Source organism: Peromyscus californicus, unplaced genomic scaffold, assembly GCF_007827085.1.
Source record: "Peromyscus californicus insignis strain IS unplaced genomic scaffold, ASM782708v3 Scaffold_12__1_contigs__length_115047231, whole genome shotgun sequence".
Lineage (NCBI taxonomy): Eukaryota > Metazoa > Chordata > Mammalia > Rodentia > Cricetidae > Peromyscus > Peromyscus californicus.
The window spans coordinates 69827552-69850233 of record NW_026294413.1 but is presented as its reverse complement, the minus strand read 5'-3'; the positions used below and the strand labels follow the sequence as shown (position 1 = coordinate 69850233).

Here is a 22682-nt window from a genome sequence, read left to right as displayed (position 1 = left end):
GTTTTACCGCGGACAGCGTAGCTTACCAGAGAGTTCCGGCTTTCTTTGATCCCCGTGTCCTCTGTGGTCAAACGTGAGAATCTGGTTAGAGACCAAGCTGGCGGTCTAGGGATTCAACCTGCCGGACCCTAATTCTCTTAAAAGCTCTGTCTGCAGATGCCTATGACAGATCGTTAGAGGAGGTCAAGCTCCTCCGCAGAGAGAACTATGCTTATCCGGGGCAAGCGCCAGTTCACACTGGCGGGTAAGGGTTGACCTCCACAGGATCCTGAACTGGAAGGCCGGATCTAGCCCTACGAAGAACCTAAGCCAGCAGGTATTCATTCATTCGACAAACGTTTGCTGGGTACCAACAAGGACCAATAACTTGTGGTTAAGTTGTAGGAACATTGGGGTTAATCAAACACAGTCATTGTCTAAAAAGGGAGGTAGTCACTTGTGCGTAGAGTGCAGAGTCAGAATCAGCAGCAATCCGCCCCAAACTGAACGTCTTAAATCTGTTGTAATATCTCGACATGTCAATGGTGAACGGCTCGCAAGAGCACATCTGGTTCAACCTGACCTCCGAATCATTTTATAGAAAACGAAACGAAAGTTTGAGGTTTTAACTTAAGAAAACTTCAGCTCCGCCTTCTGGTTTGCATTGCCTTTATAAGTTCACAATAACCAGACCTTCGAAACAGTATTTCTCGGCTTTCAGTTGCAAAGACTACCCAAACATAATCAGATACTTCATCTCAGCGTTTAAGTCTCACTTTCAACTGCCCTAGCTAGCTGAATGAGCAAAATTTCTAAAACAGCAACTGAACAACATCCCCTTGTTGTCTCTTGTTACTCGTATTTAGCCTGGAAACATTTAGCACCACAATCCTATGATGAATAAAGAACCTTGCTAGGTTCAGCAAATCATCTGTGTCCTTGGAAAGCCTTAGTCTGTTAGGAGAGGTAAATCCATATTCACAACCAAGGAGACTGCACTGCTTAAGAAATTGAGCCTCAGTGCTCTTGTGTGACTGGCAGAGCGGGTGGGGAAGAAAAGCCAGACTGGTTCCTATTCCCTGTAATATGACATGCATCTGCAATTGAACTTTTCTCCCTGTCTCATCACAAGTAAAAGAGCAGATTCCTCTGATATTCAACCTAACTCCAAATGGGCCAGGGGGCTGCTTTAATCGTCAGTTATGAATTCCTCAAGTTTCTATACCATCACTCCAGCTCCTTCCAGCAGTGACTTAGCCTTTGATCTGTGTCAGCTACCATCATTAACATCGACGTAGAAACTCCCTAGGAAGACAGACTCAATGCAAAACATCACTTACTGAGACAAGCACCACCATTCAGAGACAAAGCCTTTCTGATACAGTAAACTAAAAAATTTCTCAGCTACCTGACTTAACAATAAGAAAGAAAATTGTTTTGTGTTCAGTGTATAAACTTATCTATCAATAGGAAATCATACTATTGTTGGATTTGAGTGGCGTGAGTCAGAACATTAGTATGTGTAAAAGTTCATGTGCTGAGCAGTAGATAAAAGTGCAAGTTCCAAAATCAGATAAAGATGGTTTTGAACTTTGATTCCACCTACTACTAATTATCTAATCTCAGTCTGATGACTTAGTGTTTAATTGGCAGTTCTTCCTCTTCTTTTTTTAAAAATGTTTTATTTTATTTATTTATTTAATGCCGAATGCTGTTTATTGAAGGAGGGAAGAGTTCTTAAATACAGGCTTACAGCACAATGGGAGAACCCCAGAGGGCAGAAGTTCGCTACCGATGTTTTACAATCTTGCATCTAAGCTGTTAACACCCATTATGCAGGATACACAGACAAGGAACTTCCCTTAAGCATTCAAGAGGGTGGAACCCGGTAGGGAATTAGCATAGGGTCTTCCTCTTCTTTTTGACAAGATTTCTCTATGTAGCCTAGCCTGGAACTTACTATGTATCCCAGAGTGGTTTCAAATTTGCAATCCTTCTGCCTCTGCTTACCAAGTACTGAAATTACAGGTATGCACCACTATGACACCTAGGTCTCATTTTCCACTTCTATAACATAGAAATAACAATACCTGGATCACTGCAATGTTTTATTAGGATTAAATGAGATAATGTAAAACATTAAACATTTAGCAAAGTGCATAACACATGGTGAATGTTCAGAAAATGTTTGCTCTTATTAAATATTATTCTTCCTGATACGAACTCTTTCCTCTGTTTCTCCAAATAATTAAAAGTTGCCCATACTGCAGAGCTCCAATAATTTGGGCATACAAAAAATGGCACCAGGATTGCAAATCAAACGGCTGGCAAAAGAAATAGGATTTAAAGTTAAATCAGAAATCAGAGAAGACCTTAGAAGCTTCACAACTAAGATGATCAACAACGTAAGACTTGGGAGAGTGGCAGGGTGAGAGGGTGCCCTTACTGGGCAAAGTCCATGATTTTGCATCCTTTCTCTTAGAATAAGAAATTATATTCTCTGTGAAGACAAACACAAATCCTAAGTTTGAGCAGGAGAAGACTCTTGTAGAGACAGTCTCTCCGTGGAGAAGAGGCTCTCTCAGTTCTTTCCCTCCGTATTTACTTTGCCCTTGACTCCCTTTGCGTCTCTCTGCTCTAGCATGTAACCATCCACTTTTAAAGCTGTGGTCCGTGTTAGACCAAGACCCTTCTTTCCTTGTTCTCTAATCAGCAAATAAAGCACGCTACCTATGTGTTTGTTTCGTGATGCTAGGGATCTAGCATGCTAAGCCAATACTGGACCTCTGAGCTATACCTCCAGCATGAGATTCTTTTCAAAAAGAAAATTATAACAGAATCAAATTTCAATAAACACAAAGCGTGTTTTCTCAACCATGGTGCTTTCTGCTCCAAGTTCTAGTTGAGCAGCGAATGTCTCCAGTGAGCCTGTCTCCCTTCATCCAGGCATCCCTGCTGTGTAGCAATTCCGATCTTCTGTCTGATTTCCTTCTCACCTAGCTCTTTGGGGAGTCCCAGAAAAGCTTCAGTCTTGCTAGGTGTGGTGGCGCACACCTTTAATCCCAGCACTTGGAAGGCAGAGGCAGGCGGAGCTCAGTGAGTTCAAGGCCAGCTTGGGCTACAAACTGAGTCCAGGACAGCCAGGGCTACACAAAGAAACCTTGTCTCTAAAACACACACACACACACACACACACACACACACACACACACACACACACACACACACACAAAAGCACTTCAATCTTGTCTTCTCTGGCAACAAAAAAGAATTTGTCCTATTTTCCTTTATGAGAGTAGCATTTACCAATGGAAGAGGATTGCTAAGAATTGTTGCTCTCGCTACAACAGAGATCTGAAAACACCACACTTAAGCAGCACTACCCTGTTCAGTAGAATTTTCTTTAATGAAAATGCCTGTGCCCATCAATATGAGAACAACTAGACACGTGTGGCTACCCGAGCAATGAAAACAGAGCTAGGAGTAACCAAGGAAAGTGCATTTGGGTTTTGTTCCTTTCAAACTAAGCCAAAGGCGGGGTAGGTGGCTCAGCAGTTCAGAGTGCTTGCTGCTCTTACAGAGGACCTGAGTTCAGTTCCCAGTACCCAGGTCAGGTACCTCATAAATGCCTGTAACTCCAGCTCTAGGGGATTCTGACAGGCTGTTTTGGCCCACGTGAGCATCCACTCTCACGTGTACCTTTCTCACCCTCCATTCCACACACACATAATTGAATCCTTTAAAAAAAAATTAAGCCGCATACAGGTATCACTGGACAGAGGACTTTGAAGCTGTTTTATTCAGTCCCTATGTTTAGTCCAAGACTCACCTTGTTCGTTCAAAAGTCAGCAGCACCCATTTGAAGAAGTGATTCATTCCTTCCAGGGCTGGGCTATATCAGCTTATCCACTCCACCTACTTTTGGAGGGGGTTGACCAATTAGATTCTATTCCTAAAGAACATATTAATAGGGCTGCTGAGATCTCAGTGATTAAGAGCACTTGTTGCTCTTGTGGATGACCTGGGTTTGGTTCCCAGCACCAACACGGAAGCTAACAGTCATCCATACCTCCAGTTCCAGGAGAATCAGACACCTTCTTCCACCTTCCTGGGGCAGCAAGTATGCCTGTGGTGTACACTCGAGCAAAACACACAAACACATAAAGTAATCTTTAAAAATTAAAGAACACAATACTTTAAAAGCACATCGAATCATTCATATTTTAAAAAATCAGAATCATGTAGACAGGAGGGTGCATTCTTCCATATGTACACATCATGTGTCTTAACTTCAAGATAAGAAGGGGAAAAACACATTTTTCTCTCCAGAAACTTGTCTAGATCGGTACCAAAGGTCCATTTCATTGTATCTAGTTCCAGCAGATCCACCCAATCCTGAGTTACCTCAGTTCTGGAGATACCTTAAGGGTAACTTTAGTTGTAAATGGCATTTTCCACATATTCAAATTTCTTCCTTCTAGACAATTATTATAGTGGGAAATTATGCTAAAGCTGACTTGGCACATGTGGAGACAGAATGCAAATGTTCTCTGCACTGTGGTGAGATACATTCTAGAATCTAGAATGCCCTAGTTCCACCGGATCATTCTTGCCTCAAAAGGACCTACATTTTCTAGGTTATCAGGAAAAGTGGGATGTGAAAACAGCTCAGGATTTCTGTCTCGTGTCATTTATATTATAGTCCCCAAACCCTAGTCAGCACTTAGTCCTGTAGGTAACCATTCTTGCTTCTGCTTACTTAACGGTTCGCCCATCCATTTATCAAGTGCCAAGCACTTACCCTGGCGCACCTGTTCTAGGTGCTGAGAGCAAAGCAGAGGAAAATTCCCCCAGGAAACTTAGTCTCTAGTGGAGGGAAACATGAGTAAGAAATGTGCAGGATCTTTTCAGTGGTATTCTGAAGAAAATGAAGTCATGTGGTAGAGTGACGGAGGCCTCTTGTAGAAGAGGGGAAGTTTGCTATTAATTCTGACTACATAGTTGCCAGCTCTCCAGAGCCCTCCTAGGGAAGTCTGGGACCAGCAGAGGAGGTCATTTCCTTTCTTCTTATCAATGGATTCTTTGTGCCAACATAATGTTTGGCTTTGAACATTAAATGTAGCATTTTTAGAGTAAGTTTGCTAAATGTTTCTTTAAGTTAACTTAGCTAATTCGCACGAGACACAATACAAACGGAAGAAGCAACCTGATAAAAAGACTTGCCCAAGATCAGGAAATGGATAATTGGCAAAACTAAGAACTTGACCTAGGTCCAGATTTCTGACCATGGGCTCTAGGCTTTTAATTAGCTAGTGGGTCTACCAGCATCATCAATGCTTCTGAAAACTTCCAGCTTTCTAGCTGAATTAGAACCTGAGGAACTGGGAGACTGAGTTGTTAACAGGCTTCCAAAGGTTATGGGTACTGAATTTTAGGACCACTATGCTTGGCTAAAAGAATGAATGAAAAATTCTGAAAATTCCTTAAACTTTCAACTCTTATAATGATCAATTTAACACTGTTTTAGGGAAGAAGAAATCTCAGAATCTTCTAGAAGACCAAAGAAAAAAAACTTTAGGACTTGGAACATAGCTCAGCTGACAGAGTGCCTCCCTGGCAAGCAGGAAGCCCTGGGATTCAATCCCCATCCTGAATCACTATGCTGGGCAACACATACCATAATCCCAGCACTCCAGAGTTAGGAACAGGAGAATCAGAAGTTCGAGGTCATCCTCAGATACACATCAACCAGGAGGCCAGCCTGGGACACATAACACACACACACACACACACACACACACACACACACACACACACACACACACAGTGTGTGTCTATATAAATAAAATCTCAGAAAGAGCCGGGTGGTGGTGGCGAACACCTTTAATCCCAGCACTCAGGAGGCAGAGCCAGGCAGATCTTTGTGAGTTCGAGGCCAGACAGGAACCAAAAACTACATAGAGAAACCCTGTCTCAAAAAAACACAAACAAAACAAAAAAACAGAAAGAGGTAGAAAGGAAAAGGAAAAAAAGAAAGGTACTTTTGTAAATTTCTTTTTCCTGAAGTATGGTTTTTAACCTAATGGAGTAGATAATCTGAAATGGAGTAGCTCCAGGAATGTCACACTCCCTTTGCCAGTTCAAGTGAATTCTGCAGCCAGCTTCAGGATTTGGCTCCTCCACAGAACCCACCTGAAATGTGCTCAGAGCTTCTGAGATAAGTCATGTCACATCCCACATCCACATACATAAAGCATGACCGGCCTTACATGTTAGTCCTTTACCTGGCCCTCCTGTGGGAGGGGAGATCCTCCAAATGGAAGCAGAATCGAGCTACTTTTTCCTTGAAAACTAGGTTGGAGTCAGACATCCCCAGAGCAGAGGAATGCTTACTTATCTTGACAGATGTCATACCTCTGCTTAGAGCAGTAAATACGGGGTGTCCCAAATACTGCGTGGAGCATACTTAGTCTTTACAAATTGTTTTCTGTCTCAAACTCAAATTTAACTAGGCACTTTGTTTTTTGTGTTTTTGGAATCGAAATCTTCTTGAGTTAACAATATCCAAGGCCCTTTTGTAGGGAACAACCTATAACGTCTCCACGGACATCTAAACCGCTTCAACAGAAGGACTAGGAAAGGCAGGTGAAGCGTCAGGGATCTGAGCCATAGAGGGAGAGAGACAAGGCAGTTCCTTCACTCTTTAATTGTGGAGAGGTAGAGGTGGGGCTGGTGGCATTCCAATGAGGGACTAGGAGTTTTAAACTACCTGTCTCCCTCGCTGTCCCCCAAAGGTGGATGATGAGAGAATCACTACTTTTGCGAGACCCTCGCGTTCAGCCTGGACGCAGGCCAGCGGGAGCGGAAGGAAGCACCCCATTGGTCCCAGCCCAGGCGAGGTGCAGGCCAAGGGGCGCCGGTTCTCGGATCCCACCAGCGGCCTAGGCTCCGCCTCCGGCTCCGCCCCCTTTGTTATCCGATACTTCTCTGGGTCAGCTGGTTCTGGCGTCAGGCGGAGGGATGGGCTGGCTCAGCTCGACCCGGCAGGGCTTGTTTACTATGGCTGATGATCTGGAGCAGCAGTGAGTTACTCCTGTCCGTTTCTCTTTCTCTTTCTGTCTGTCTGTCCGGGCCAGGATCCGGGGACTGTCTGTGGTTGCGGACAGCTTCAGACTTCCCCGCCTTTCCTTTTCAGGTTGGCTTCTAGGGAGGGATGGGGTGCTCTGAGGAGGCTGCGGAGCTGGGGGAGCGCTGAGGGATGTGCTTGTGTGCAGCCTGGGAATTCTGACTTTCCATTTAGTCTTCGCGATCGCCCCTTGGTGGTAGCGCAGTTTGATTGGTGGTAATGTGCGAGGGATAAGCTTGCTCTTCCCGCCCCCAAAGCAGGCTTGAGAGACTCGGACGTGGGGGGCAGCAGCCGGGTGTTTGTCGACACTTGCCCCGGGACTAGAGTCGTGAGTCTGAAAGGCCCTGAAGAAGAAGGCGTGGGAAGGAGAGAGAAGTCTCCACTGCGCTGAGATTAGTGTGGAACTGGTTTGCAAGTTCTTTTAGCCCTTGGCCTCCTTGACACGTTCTGCTTGCAATTCAAATTTATATTTTTAATCACTATAAACACGTGCTTACTGCCGTGGTTTCAGAATTAAGTTTGTTAGATTGGGGGGGGGGGCGTTATGCTTACCCAAGGGCATCAAGTTTGGGATGCCACCTGTGGGTGGTATGATGACAGTCTAAACAGATCAGGAAAAAGTTGCTTGTAGGAGAATGACTCAGCTCCGAGGGTTCATGGAACAGGGCCTCCTTCCCTTGACCTAATAGTTGTCCTTTTGGCAGAAGGAATTAACTTTGTAACAATAGTAAATAATAGCTTGGGGGACTTGAAGGAAGTGCTCAAGAGAGTATTGCTTTCTAAGACAAAATTTACGATGCCTGCAGAGACTGGGCAAACAGCATTACAGCCAGAAAAGATGCAGGCCATTCAGCTCCGTTTTACAAGTAAAGCAGCAGATGCTGGTGCCCGTAGAAATTCAGAGACTTGCTCAAGATTACAGGAGTCTAGAACAGGTTCACGAGGATGAGGCACCACCCCGGCCAGGCCAAGTTCGTGGTTAAGGGGCTTTGTGCAGTTTGCCTCACTTTCCCATCTCAGCTCTTCCCTCCCTAATAGCACAGGCACACAGTGTGACAGGCACCATGGCCTGTTCAGTAACATGGGCACACAGTGGGACAGACATCATGGCCTGTTCAGTAACATGGGCACACAGTGTGACAGGCACCATGGCCTGTTCAGTAACGTGGGCACACAGTGGGACAGGCACCATGGCCTGTTCAGTAACATGGGCACACAGTGGGACAGACACCATGGCCTGTTCAGTAACATGGGCACACAGTGGGACAGACACCATGGCCTGTTCAGTAACATGGGCACACAGTGGGACAGACACCATGGCCTGTTCAGTAACATGGGCACACAGTGGGACAGGCACCATGGCCTGTTCAGTAACGTGGGCACACAGTGGGACAGGCACCATGGCCTGTTCAGTAACATGGGCACACAGTGGGACAGGCACCATGGCCTGTTCAGTAACATGGGCACACAGTGGGACAGGCACCGTTCTCTTTCGGGACCGGTTTTTAGAGAAGAAAGGCAAAGGTGTACACATAGCTCCCTGGACCCCCCACCCCCACCACCTTTCAGGACTGTGTGGATCACGCTGCTCTCTGTAGGACAGCATTTCTCTTGAGCTTGCTGTGGATAGTTACAGAGATATGTGGGGGTCAGGTGTCATGATCTGACTTGTTATAGTCTCTACAATGCAGAGGCAATTTGTCATCTAAGACTGGCCAAGATCTGTGGTCCTGGTTCTAGTGCTTCATCCAACAAGGAATTCTGGAAGACTGTTAAAAGAGTCCTGGATGTCCCTAGGATTTGATTGGTTGAGACTGACAGCTTTCATCTGACCAAAGCCATTGGCATACCACTCACACAGCAACGCTGGTTTTCTTTCAAACCTCAAACTTTCGTTGAGAGTAGCTACTTAAAAATAGTAATAATATATACAGGTAATGCTCCAGCTGAGGGAAAGTTATGTTGATTTGGGGGTTATTGGTGCTAAGCATTGTTCTATATGCTTTAGATGTTAACTCACAAGTTTTTAGAAACTTGTGAGGTACATATAATTACCTCCCATTTGAGGCTGAAGAAACTGACTCAGAAAACTAATGTACCACAACCTCATTGCTGGTAAGTGGCCTTGCTGGAATTAGAACTCTAGTTTCTGGCTTTAGATTACATTCCCTTCAGAAAAGAGAAACTAATGAAATGTGGTGATATACAGGAATGTTCAGATATGGTCTCAAAAAGCTGAGGCTGGAAGATCCACGGAAGAGGCATCCTTTTCCTAACTTGCTGGTGACCTCTCGGGGTATCAGACTGCTCACCTGTGAAGTAGAGGCTAGACTATGTGATTTCCAAGAAAACATCCTAATTAATCTAAGATCTGTGCTTCCCATGATGCTCGGGGTGCCCACTGTGTATGCTATGAGTAGCTGGGATGGTTCCTCCACAAGGTGTCCTTGTCTTCTCATGCTCATACCCACAAGCCCTTGCTGCAGCTCCTGGGAAACACCCTATAGCCCTCACCTAGGCAGAGTTCACACAAAGGGAAATAACGTGAAAAGACAGGGAAGGCAAAATAAAAGCGGTAATTGATTGAACCATTAAACTTGTGGCAGGCACCCAACAAGGTTCCTTTCATTCCTAGACCTCAAAGCCAGTCTCCTTATCAGTGGCAAGTCTGGGATTCAGATCCAGGAGTTCTGTTTACTCCAGAACTAGGGCTTGTAACCTCGATGGCTTAGTCACTGGGTGTGAAGGAGAAAGCAGGATGAGTTACCAGTTTTCCTCTAGGACATAGGTAAGCTTCCTTCTCACTTTACAACCTAAAAAATAGGCCAGAGGCAACTTGTGTCTCTTGGTGGACCATAGGACTTGAACCCGAATAACACACCCCTACTCCCTGCCTACCCCAGTTCAGAGCTAGTGGATTTCACAATCAGGGACTAACAGCAGCCTCTACTTCCAGAAGGGTGGAAGACAACAGATGGCGTGGGAATTTGTCTCTCCTACCCTACAAAGGACAGCTAGTTCTGGGGGTGGAAAGAATAATAGAAATATTAAAGTCACTCCCTCTCCTTTTGGAATCTCCTTGAACATAAATTCTGATAACCAGTAACAAAGGGGAATTAGTTGTAAAGCTCCAGGAAGATAATAAATGCAAAGAAGTCAAGTTTTGTGTACATGGTCTTCTGATATCTGCTAAGGGCCATTGTTGTTAATAGCTATTTGCCCAAGAAGAGTAACAGTATATCAGACTGCTGAGGCATTGCTGACGCCGAAGGCCATGAAGACCAGGCTTGCTGAGGCTGGGGAACACCTTGTCCCCCGATAACTCGTGGAGCTGTCGGCAAGGCTGAGAACATGTGCTTCCTTCTCAGTGTGGCCAACAAGTGCTTCTCTGTCTTGTAGGCCTCAGGGCTGGCTGAGCAGCTGGCTCCCAGCTTGGCGCCCTACTTCCATGTCTCATCTGAAGAATGTGGAAGCCAGGATCCTCCAGTGTAAGTAGAGGGGACAGTTTGCTCCCCCATTCAAAAAGTCTAGAAAGGATGGAAGATCTTCCCCAAGCTGGGTCCACTGTGCCAACTGATGCCTGATGAGCAGTGCATGGGCCAGAGGAAAGAAAATCAGTTGGTTTGAGGGGAGGGACAGACAGAGGACACAGTATTCCACGACAGAGGTCCCTCAACTCCCTAGCCCTCTGGTAGCCCCTTCCACATCCTACAGCTTCACCTCAAACGCTATACATTCCACTGTGCATTAATGCACACAGATATTTCAGTCCTCCATCTTTTCCCTGTCTCTTCATTTTTCCCTCTCTTCTAAACACATAGATCAGCACATTCTAATTCACCACCTTCCTACCCGAGTGTCATCAATCCTGTGTTTTCTGTTCCCTGCCTTCTACGCAGGTGTAAGCCTACCAGCTGTCTGGTTACCACATTTGGAGTTCACACAGACCAGAACTCATGAGCAATATTGAAGAAGGGTGACCCATGAACAGCAATAGCCTTTGGTTCAAACAAGACCCTGGGGCCATATCTCCCTATCCCCCCACCCCATCATGATCCACCCTGCTGCTCTGCAAGGCCTGAAAGGAACCACAGCTTTCAAGCCTCCATCCAGATGCAGTCTGATTTACCCAGGAAGCTCTTTCATATGACTGTTGCCACACTAGCAAAAACAAAACAAAACAAAACAAAACACTGCCCCACCTCAATATCTAAGAGGAATAAGTGGCTCAACCCACTCCCATCACCACCTCCACCTGGCTAGACCACAGTTCTCTGTGTTCATCTCCAAACACGTGTACATTCAAGAACAATGAGTCCAAGAGTTGAATGACATCAGGGATCAGAAGGGAATTGAGCACACCATCTTGAGAAAGAGTGTGATCCCTCTCATTGCCTGTAGACCAAATGGTCTACACATTGTCCTTGGATTTGAATGCATTAGCATATTAAATATAAAAGAAAAATGACTCTGGGACTTATTAAGTCTTTTAGAATGACCATATGAAGCTGTTGTCATTGGGAAGGCACCATCCTCAGTTCTCCATACTACAAAAACAACTGGGGATTTATGACTAAGGAACAGGGCCCGTGGATGGAAATCACTAAAGACATCAAGGACAGGGCGTTCTTTCTGAAAGGACTCAGCGAGGTTCTTGCTGGAGAAGGTCAAGGACTTGCACATCAAATCACAGGTGGAAGCCAAGGGCCTGGATCAGAGCTAAAGACGGGCCGGGGGAGGGGCTTGTCCTCCTTACCTGAAATAGGATTCAGGGTAAGGCCAGGCTAAGGAGGCTGGAGATGGATGGGGACTTCACTTTCTGTTCCTGAGATAAAACATTGACCGAATCAAATGTGGGGAGGAAAGGTTTATTTGGCTTACGGGTTGCAACCCATCATGAAGTTTAGAAGCCAAGGCAGGCACGTGGAGGCCAAAACTGAAGCAAAGACCATAGAGGAATGCAGCTCACTGGCTGCTCCTCGGGGCTTCCTCAGTTTCTTTTCTTTTTACTCTATTTGTTTTTTGTTTTTTATTTTTGGTTTTGTGTGTGTGTGTATTTTTTTTTTTTTTTGGTTTTTTTTGTTGTTTTGGTTTTTGGTTTTTTTGTTGGTTGGTTGGTTGGTTGGTTGGTTGATTGGTTAGTTTTTTCAAGACAGGGTTTCTCTGTGTAGTTTTGGTGCCTGTCTAGGTCTCGCTCTGTAGACCAGGCTGGCCTCTAATAACTCACAGAGATCCACCTGGCTCTGCCTCCCAAGTGCTGGGATTAAAGGCGTGTGCCACCACCGCCCAGCTTTATTTTCGTTTTTTAAGACAGGGTCTTTCTATGTGACCTGGCTGTCCTGGAACTCACTATGGAGACCAGGCTGGCTTCCTAAGGTGATGCCTTTAGGAAGAGAGAAAATGAAGAGTGTTGTCCAGGCAAAATGGCTATGTGCTCAGGAAGCATTCTTGTTGGTTTACCCTGGAATTCTTCCCTTCCCAGGTCTCCAGAACAAGTTCCTGGCCCGCTATGTTTCCCTCCCAAACCAGAACAAGATCTGGACGGTGACTGTGAGCCCAGAGCAAAAGGACCGCACCCCTCTGGTGATGGTACATGGCTTTGGGGGCGGTGTGGGCCTCTGGATCCTCAACATGGATTCATTGAGTGCCCGCCGCACACTCCATACCTTTGATCTGCTTGGCTTCGGGCGGAGCTCAAGGCCAACCTTCCCAAGGGACCCAGAAGGAGCTGAAGATGAGTTTGTGACCTCAATAGAGACATGGCGGGAGACCATGGGAATCCCCACCATGATCCTCCTGGGGCACAGTTTGGGGGGATTCCTGGCCACTTCTTACTCTATCAAGTACCCTGAAAGGTAATGTGAAGCCACCCTTCTTCCTATGAGCTGACTCCATGCCTTACTAGGCATGTTCCAGTATTTATTTCCAATAATACTCTCATTTCCCAGCAACTTAAGAGCTCTGATACTTCCAAGCAAATACAGTGTATCCTCTATTTATTTTTTCTGTTAATGTAGAGTTAAACACCTTATCCTGGTGGACCCATGGGGCTTTCCCCTACGACCAACTGACCCCAGTGAGATCCGTACACCTCCAACCTGGGTCAAGGCTGTGGCATCTGTCCTGGGGCGTTCCAATCCACTGGCTGTTCTTCGAGTGGCTGGGCCTTGGGGTGAGTCACCTTCAGGAGGAGAACTCTGTCTTTAAACTGAGGCCACCGCATTCACCACAGCTTGCCTTGGTGCACCTGGGGTCCTACCATCCTCACTTGTTCATAAAACAGAGGCCCGACCTGGCATTAAAACTGATAATCAGGGCAGCATCTCGTTAGTGGAGGTTTCAGATGATTGATATATTCCCCCCCCCCCATCAGCATCAGCAGATAGAACAGAATGGCTGCCTTATGCATTGGCAGATCCCAGAGAAAGGAAGGGGCTTTGATGTGTGGCTTCTCTGCTTCTCTGCTGTGAGCTTGTATGACAACCTGTCAGTGACTCGGGTTCAGTAACCACCACTGGGTCCCATTCCATGGCTCACCAGCCCCTATAGCAAGGAGAGCTCTGAACCTCAGGTTCTCACATAGCACAGTGACAGACAAGTCCCTCTGAACCAGGCGCTGCTCTAGAGAAGCCCCACATCTCCCTCTGTTCTGGATTTCTTAGCACTGGGTACCTGTCAGGAAAGAGACAGAGACAGAAAGTGGCGGGTCACACTGTAGTGTGTAGTGTTAGGGGCTCTGCATCCTCCCCTCACACTGTCCACAGTGTTAGGGGCTCTGCATCCTTCCCTCACGCTGTCCACAGTGTTAGGGGCTCTGCATCCTCCCCTCACGCTGTCCATAGTGTTAGGGGCTCTGCATCCTCACCTCACACTGTCCACGGTGTTAGAGGCTCTGCATCCTCACCTCACGCTGTCCACGGTGTTAGGGGCTCTGCATCCTCACCTCACACTGTCCACGGTGTTAGAGGCTCTGCATCCTCACCTCACGCTGTCCACGGTGTTAGGGGCTCTGCATCCTCACCTCACACTGTCCACAGTGTTAGGGGCTCTGCATCCTCACCTCACGCTGTCCACGGTGTTAGGGGCTCTGCATCCTCCCCTCACACTGTCCACATGCTTCCCTTTGAGGAGCTTTTACACCGGTGAAGTAAAAAGCAGATTCCTTTTATTGGAAAGATGGGCAGCCCCTGTTTTGTACTGATAGCTTCCGTTTGTATAGAAATGTTCAGTGGCCGCTTGTTACAGTGGCTGAAACAGAAAGAGTGGAAAATGGGCATTGATGTAGAAGGTAGCCCAGGAGTTCTAGAAGAAGGGGAGCAAGCAAGGGACACCGGGGCCAGAGGGAGCAGGTGGGCAGAGGGCTGACCTCAGAGTCCAGGTGGCTCCAGCAGACCCCCTACCATCCTTCCTCCTCTAACCATGCTCTCCTTTCCTGGCCTTGGGTCTGGCCAGGTTCATCCGGGGCTTCAGCCACTGTGTTGGGTGGCTGCATGACAGCCATGGAAGATTGTGTCAGAAGAGGGCAGGGCCTGTGACTACCTACCTCCCCAGACACCTCTCATAGGCAAAACCCCTGCCAGGACAGAGAAAGTGGCCGGTAGGCCCAGTCCTCACAGTGTGCCTGCATGGTTAGCGCTTACATGTGCACTGTGATGAAAGGCGCAGGGCCCCGAGCCTGGGGCAGCAGTGTTGTCAAGGTCCCCTTTCCATGTATTCCGTTACAGCCTGAAAATGAGAGAGTGCTTGGAAAATGGTAGTTTCGTCTGCTTTCATCAGCTACCTTCAGAAGAGTAAAAAGCCGTCAAGGTTCCCATACAGGGGGGGCATGGGGAAACACAACTCAGACTATAAATGAAAATTCTCTCAACTGCAGACCCTCACAGAACTTGTGAACCTAGAGGAAAAGTCTTGGGACTTACTGAAGTGAAAATTACCTGGTTCCTTGGGGATGTTAGGCTGTCGCTAAACTCATTGGTGACCAACAATCAAACTCTGACATTTGAAGTCATCTGCCGCTTCCCAGAAGGCTTCTACGCTCTTTTTGCCATTGTGTGTTAAATGCATAAAGGAAATAAATCCTTAGAGAGATAAATTTGGTTAAGTTTGTTTAAACATAAGCAGGCAGGAGTTTATTCTCTCTCCCCACCACCACCCACACTGGCAGCTCCATGGTTTTTTGTGGGTTGGGTTTGAGTGGTTATTGTTTTTCTTTGGTAGAGGCTTAAAATAGGGTCTTACTGTATCCCCTGACTGACCTTGAACTTGAAACAATCCTCCTGCCTCTGCCTGCCGAGCATTGTAATTGCAGGCACACCCAGCATCACGCTGTTTTTTCTTCAATCCTCTCCCAGGGCCTGGACTGGTGCAGAGGTTCCGTCCGGACTTCAAGCGCAAGTTTGCAGACTTCTTTGAGGACGATACCATCTCGGAATACATCTACCACTGCAATGCGCAGAATCCCAGGTGAGTGCGGCTCCGGGACCAGCCCCGTGGGATGGCTTAAAGAGCTGCATCATCTGATGCTTTATTCCTCTTCCACAAAACCCTGACGCAGGGGAACACAAGCACCAGCAGGCTTGATCATTTCCAAAGAGTTCCCCGGGGGAGGTCAGGACAGGTATAGAAGATACTAGATTTAATTAAACAAGCTGTCCTCTCTAGAGGAAGACCTCTGGGCTTCCCTAGGGATCAGCAACTGGCCTGATGAGCAGCAGTGTGGGAAACATTTCAAGGGCATTTTTTAAACTGAAAAACTGATTTAAAAAAAAAAATTGGTTGTTGGTTTTTGGTTTGATTTTATAGGCAAATGTGGTTTTTGTTTGCTTGTTTGTTTTTAAAGCAAATAGAGAAAGAGAAGCCTTTGCCCATCCACAATCTTCAATTTCTAAATTTCCTCATTTTCAGTTTAGTATGTCGTATAATATTGCTTCAGAGAGACTCCTAGAATGTGTCCCCTTGTATACACCCACGTGATATATCTATAGAATACATGTCTGGAATACATTCACAGAAAAAATATGTATTTATTTCAACTATATACACTTGGAAATGGCTTAGACTTGGTGTAAAAATCCTTCCCCCCTTTTGGAGGTATAGAAGTGTCCTGAGAACTGTGAGAAGTCCTCCCCGTTAGCTGTTGAGAGGCAAGCGCCGAAAGCCTGCTGACTGGCAGTTTGGGCTGCATTGACAGCCAGGACAGAGCCAGGAAAGTAATCTTCTCCCACAGTCAGGCCCTGTGAGAGGCTGATACCAGCAGGGCACATTGGTAGCACCACCCTGTGGAGACCTCACCCTGACCCTGCAGGAGCCATAGACACTAGCCACCTCTTTCCAAGCCTGCCCAAGTCACTGTGCGCCCAAGGCTGGAAGGAAGGGGAGGCTTATCCTTTCGGCAGAACAGTGAGCATTAGTCTCGAGCCAGTATTACACGGGATTACTGCTGACGTTTGGCGGGGTCCCGGGTCAACAGTGTGCCATAGGAACCTCAGCGGTCAAAGCGGGCACCCCCAGCTTCCTGCTCTTTGACTCCCCCCAGCCCCCATGGGCTCATTATCAGCCCATCAGGTGGCCAGTTCTCATTTCCTCCCTCCAGACATCACTCAGTTTTATAACACCAAGCTCTCTTACTGGAGCTGACAAATTTTCAGTAATTCCCATCAGTCCTTTGGAAAACATGAACTCTAGCCAAAGGGAAAATGTTTGAGTGGTACCTTCCTCACTCCACCTAGACCTTGGAGCCCTGTACGTATCTTCATTCTTTTCATCTATCTTGACCTAAGAAAGTGGACATAGTTCCCGCCGGTTCGTGTATGAGAAAATCAAGGTGTATCCTGGCTACTCAACTTGCCAAGGAGACACGATTTAAATTCATGTCGGACAGACTGTAGAGTCTGTGGTCCAGTGTCTCCTGGAGGTGTCCTCTGCTCCTGCTGACATAGACAGAATTCATCCCGGGGTGCAAAGGAAACCAGAAATGTAACTACTCCGAACACGCAGAGCCCAGGAGGGAACATTGTCCTCAACCTCCCTACCTCCCACAAAAGCTGCAAGCTAGTCGGAAAGCTGGCTCCCGGCCCAGCCTCACACAAACCCGATAGGAAGATTGAATTCACATTTTCGGTGCCCCCCTGGCAGCAGCTGCTGAGCCCCAGTCTCAAAAACCTGATGCACTGTCATTCTTGGTCCCAGAGTGTCCTCAGCCCAGCCCTCTTGGTGTAGCACTCACCCTTCAGGGCTCACTCTAGTGAAGTCTCCCTCCATCCCCTCAGCTAAGCCCCTTGCCCATGTTCTATAGCTCTGATCCCTTTTCATAATCCTTAAGAATTTTTAGTTAAAGCATAATTTTCATTAAAGCATAGTCATCGGATTATTTATGTAGCCACCACCTTCCAAAGATATAAGCAACAATGCCAGCCCCAAGCAGGGCAGGTGCCGCATCTGTCCCGTTCCTGTGTCCCTTCACCTAGTCCAGGTGTAAATATGTGTTGCATTAAAACTCACTGTGTCCTTGGCAGCTCCCTGTGTCACGGGGGTTTTCACAAGCATGCCCTGAGGCATGGCACTCATCTCCTGATCTTGTCAATATTTAATGAGCCAGCGCTGGCTATGAGGAGAATATAAAGACAGAAGGTCCAGCCCAGCCTCTGAAATGCAACAAGTTGACATTTTCTGCTTCGGGTTTGTCTAGCTGTCAATTGCCTCACTGTTTTGTTCTGTCAGTGGGGAAACGGCATTCAAAGCCATGATGGAGTCCTTCGGCTGGGCCCGGCGCCCCATGTTGGAGCGAATTCACTTAATTCGAAAAGACGTGCCCATCACCATGATCTATGGGGCTAACACCTGGATAGATACCAGCACGGGGAAAAAAGTGAAGATGCAAAGGCCAGATTCCTATGTCCGGGACATGGTAGGTTGACTTGCCAAGGAGTGGGAGTTGCAGTGGACAGTGGGTGGGAAAGTCTTGGGTGACAAAGGGTGATCAAAATCAGGACGGAAATATATAGATGAGACTGAGCAGTGGCTTTGGAAGGTCCCCACCACTACCACCACCACCACCAAAACCCCTGCTAGATAGTTAGGAATTTCCTTCTTCTGTGCAGTCCAGTTCAACTAAAAGGCAGGTCCCGCCCCCCCCCGCCCCCCCCCCCCCCGCGCCCCCCCCCAGAGCAGCCAGACGCATGCTTCTATTCCAGACCTCCAGCCTCCCCATCCTCCCTACTAAACCAAGGCTGTGAGTAGGAGACTGAACTTCAGAGGTTGTAGTGAAAGACTTCCTACCACACTTCTGTCTCCCGTACCTCCTGCTCCCACTGAGTCACCTATGGTCCTGTGTCCTCCCACTGAGTCACCTATGGTCCTGTGTCCTGCACAAAACAAGCAGACCAAGGGTGAGGCTTAGGAGCAGGAAAGGCACAGTGGTTGTCCCCTTAAAACAAAATGGCCTTTTGACATTCATCGCCTCCCTAAGGAATGTGCAGCCTCCAGAGAAAAGGTAGGGTTTTGCTTCTGAGAAGAGCTCAGGGAACAGGCCAGCAAGCCCTGGGGGAGGGAGAAGAAATGGTGAGACCACTTCCCAATGCTGCGACTCCAGAGCTGAGCCACCACTGTCATTGTCTGTCCACAGGAGATCGAGGGTGCATCGCACCACGTCTATGCCGACCAGCCGCACATCTTCAATTCTGTGGTAGAAGAGATCTGTAACTCGGTTGACTGAGCTGCTCTGAGAGGAAGAGGGGGAAGCCAGAGTTGCCGTCACCTCCCTGTCTTAGTCAGAACCTCTGTCCTTTCCTCACCAACTAACACATGCCAGCCAGGCAGAGTCGGGCTCCCGAGCTCAGACCACAGTGAAAAAGAGCACTTCTGATCCCATGCTGAGGGCAAGAGGCAGAATCCACAAGAGGCCTTGAACTCCCCACTCTGGGGAAGAGCATAAAGGGTTGCCTAGTGCCGCCCATTCTCTCCACGCCGCCGAGTGTGACCAGGTGTTGATTATGAGACTGCACAAGCCATGCCGTCTCCCTGCATGGCCTTCCCTTCCTCTGACAGAGGAAGGCTCCCAGCAGCCTTTCGAGTTTGGGAATGTGTCTGAGAGTAGGTTCCATACAGGAACATATTCCTTCTCCATTACTCCATGCCGCCATCCAAACCCGGCTCCCACTTAACCCACCAAGAGCAGCCCTGTTCACCTGCACAGCCCCTTCCATGACTTTGGAGGTCATAGCCCAAGCCCTTATTGGCCGATGAGGAAAGAGATCAGGGCAGGATGGAACACAGCTCTGCGTGATGGGTTCCAGCAGAACTGAGTCTACAGCCCAGGTCTGCTGCCTTCCAGCACGTGTTGCCTGCTTCATTCACTAAGGTTCCACACAGACACCACTGCTGTGGGGCTGGTTTAAAGCTAACCTTGCTCCATATTCTAACCTGTTATACGGGCACACTATTACCTTGCCCTGTGTCTCAATCCTGGTTGCCTAAGTTGGGACACTCGAGACCCTTCCCCTTCTTCCTCCCACTGTGAGGCTCTAAGCCTCTTCTGTGCCTTGGGCCCTAAAGCCCCATGTGTAGTGTAGAGGGAAGATGGCTCCTGGTGGAGAAGGGGGAAGTCCCTTCTACCTTAGAGTCATGTCTGCATTCACAAAGCCCACAAGCATCTGCAGCATTTTCTACCAGAGCTGAGGTCCCCTGAGAGCTCCTGCCCATGGCTCACTGAGGAGCTTAAAGCCAACTGTTCTCTGTCCGCATCAGTCACAAAGTGCTTCTCGCTGCCTGAGCCTCTATGCCTACCATCTGTCACCATGGTCTCCAACTCACTCTGCTTCAGAATCACCCGTCAGCCCTCTCCCATGGATTTCATTCCAGGTCCTGCTCTAAGGCTTGGGGTACTAGGCTGGGCCTGGCCCCAGAAGCAGGGCAGTTCCTTCCTGCTCCTTCTCTTTTATAAAGCCAACCCTTCACCAGAATAGTATTAACTCCTGGTGCTTTGTACTACCAGTCCAGCTGCCTCGGCCTCCTTTTCTATATTAATAAAGAAGAGTAAAAACTGTTGGTTATGACGATGTTTAATATTGATCCAACAAGACCACTGCCTCACAACAGTCCATGCAATCCCCAAACAAGAGAACGGAACCAAAGACATACCACTTATGCGCCACTGCCTCTCACAGACTGTCTCAGCCTCCTCACCATGGGAGAGGAGTCAGTCCAGAGCACAGATGGTTTAAACCTCAGTCAACAGGAGAATTATGAGGTGTTGGGTGCTATGCTCTGCCCAGTCAGTACCTGTCAGCCTAGGTCTAGGCCTTCACTACCCTGCTCCCCAATTTCCATCCATTCTCTGAGTCTCAGCTCAGATGTTCCTTACATGGAAACCTGCCCCTTCCACCTCCCCAACCTAGAAGTTCCTATGGTATGTCTCCACTGAGACTCAACTGCCCCTCTTTGAAACTGTAAACTTGGGGCTGAAGAGAGGTGCTCAGTGGCTAAAGAGCCCTTGCTGCCCTTCCAGAGACCTGGGTTGAGTTCCCAGCACCCATGTCCCATGTCCAGCAGCTATCTGAAACTCCATTCCCAGGTGGATCTCACATGACACCTCTGGCTTCTGCAGTCATTTGTACAGGTGTACCCACATGGATGTGCACACACACACACACACACACACTGACCCATCCCGCGGGCCAGGTTATTGGGGAGACCCGAGGAGGCACCTCCTGAAAGATCAATGGGGGCGAGAGAGAAAGGAGACCAGGCGCATAAGGGAAGACAGAGTCAGTCTGAGTCGCGTCAAGGTCTCATTTATTGACTGGGTATTGAGGCTTATAAGCAGGGCTTCAGGCAGGGAGGGGGAGCAGGGGAAGCAAAAGGAGAGAAGAATGGAAAATTCCTAAGGAAGGGTGAGGTCGCTTTGGTCCCAGGTCCCTGCAGCTGGCTGATTAGCACGTACTCCAGGAAGTTGTACAGCCCGTGGTTAGGCCAGGAACCTGTTTTTGCAAGGTTTGATAAAGTAAGGAAGGTCACACAAAATTCAAGACACAGTTGTCCGGAGTCGGTCTCCAACAGTTCCCCCTCTTTTCTCAAAAATGGACCAAGTCCATGTGATGGGGGTGGCTAGGGTCCGAGAGAGTCCCTGTCTTAGGCTACACAGGGGGCTTCCCACGCTCGGCAGCGTGCCATGTTGAGCCGGTCTCGAGGACCTCTGTACGCTGTTGTCTCCGGCGTGGGCCCTGTACTATTCCTGTCATTGGGTACCCTCTAGCAAGACCGTGGGGACATTAGGGTCTTAGGACACTGAATCTGAGTCTTTGATGGGGCTCCTGGCCGATCTCCTCGGAATCTACTCTATGATAATGAATCGAGACGTGTTGTGGTAAGGCCGAGTCAATCTGATTTTTGATAAACCGAGTCAACCGCTGAAAGGCCCAGGGACCAAAGGTAATGAGAAGGAGAAAAACAATTAAGGGGGCTAGAATGGTAGGTAGCAAGGCGGAGAGCCAGGGGGACCCTTGCAACCAATCTTCAAACCACCCGTGCTGATTTTTAAACTCCCTTTTTCTTTGAACCAGCCTTTCCCTTAATTTTTCCATCGATTCCCTGACAATACCAGTATGATCGGCATAAAAGAAGCATTCTTCCTTCAAGGCTGCACTGAATTCCCCCTCCTTTAAAAATAGTAAATCCAGACCTCTTATGTTTTGTAACACAAACTCAGAGAGCGAGGTTAAAGATTTCTCCAGAGCAGAAATGGATCTTTCTATGGCCTCTAAGTCAGTAGTCATAGCCATTTGTAACTGCATAAGGTGGTTGCTCTGCACAAGGGCAGTAGTTCCTGTACCAATTCCTGCAGTGATGCCCCCAATACCTAACAATAGGGCAATAGTCATAGACACAGGTTCTCGAGTGTATCTGCCTCTCTGCTCAAAGAATTCCATATCGGAGACTAATTGGACCAGAACATAAGATTTTCCCATTATCAATGGCAAAGCGAGCTTCCCCTTATTCAGTTTTTGCCATCTGCAAGTGTGTCATGGGTTCAGAGGTGGATATTGGAATTCTAGCATCCTCCGTTTAGTGGTACCCAGACATGAATCATTATTTAGTTAAGACATCAGTGATATAAGAGCCAACAGTAATTAGCAGAAGCACAAGGACCAAAAGCCTTGTGATGGCTGACAGAGTTCCTTATTCTTAAGGAACTTGGAACTTTATCTCAGGTTCCCTATGACAAGAAATTCCCTTTTGATCTAACATTCTGGGGGGGCGGGAAACAAGGGCAATGTTTTCTCTTCTGTAATTACTTCCTGCTGACATTGGGACGTTGTTGTCAAGGCCCTGGAAAGCCAGAATGTTAGTCAAAGACAAGAGGGAGCGTTCTATTGACCAGCTGAAGAGATGGTATGCATATCGGCTGAATTGGTCCATATCAGCTTTCAGCAAGTTCAGGGCTCACAGTCATTTGCAGTAGGTTGTCACCAGCAAATGATGTTTGAATATATCTGTCAGCCAAGTGGAAACCTGTTGAGATAGATATAAACTAGGAATAGGAGTTAAAACTTACGAACTTATTTGGAACTTTTAGACCCAT

General features: G+C 47.6%; 1 protein-coding gene across 3 annotated transcripts; it reads left to right on the top strand.

Moving 5' to 3' along the window:
- The first annotated feature begins 65 nt into the window (after nt 1–65).
- Nucleotides 66–20149, top strand: Abhd4 (abhydrolase domain containing 4, N-acyl phospholipase B). 3 transcript variants are annotated; one of them, XM_052733273.1, is made up of 7 exons: nt 66–316; nt 10505–10593; nt 12588–12960; nt 13123–13277; nt 15457–15568; nt 17825–18011; nt 18729–20149. In XM_052733273.1, exons 2-7 carry the CDS (start codon nt 10554–10556, stop codon nt 18816–18818), a joined length of 957 nt encoding a protein of 318 aa, XP_052589233.1. In that variant the 5' UTR covers nt 66–316; nt 10505–10553; the 3' UTR covers nt 18819–20149. The 3 variants fall into 3 exon arrangements, with proteins under 3 accessions (XP_052589233.1, XP_052589231.1, XP_052589232.1); XM_052733271.1 differs by lacking the exon at nt 66–316 and adding an exon at nt 6943–7061; XM_052733272.1 differs by lacking the exon at nt 66–316 and adding an exon at nt 7068–7174.
- The last annotated feature ends 2533 nt before the right edge of the window (nt 20150–22682 follow it).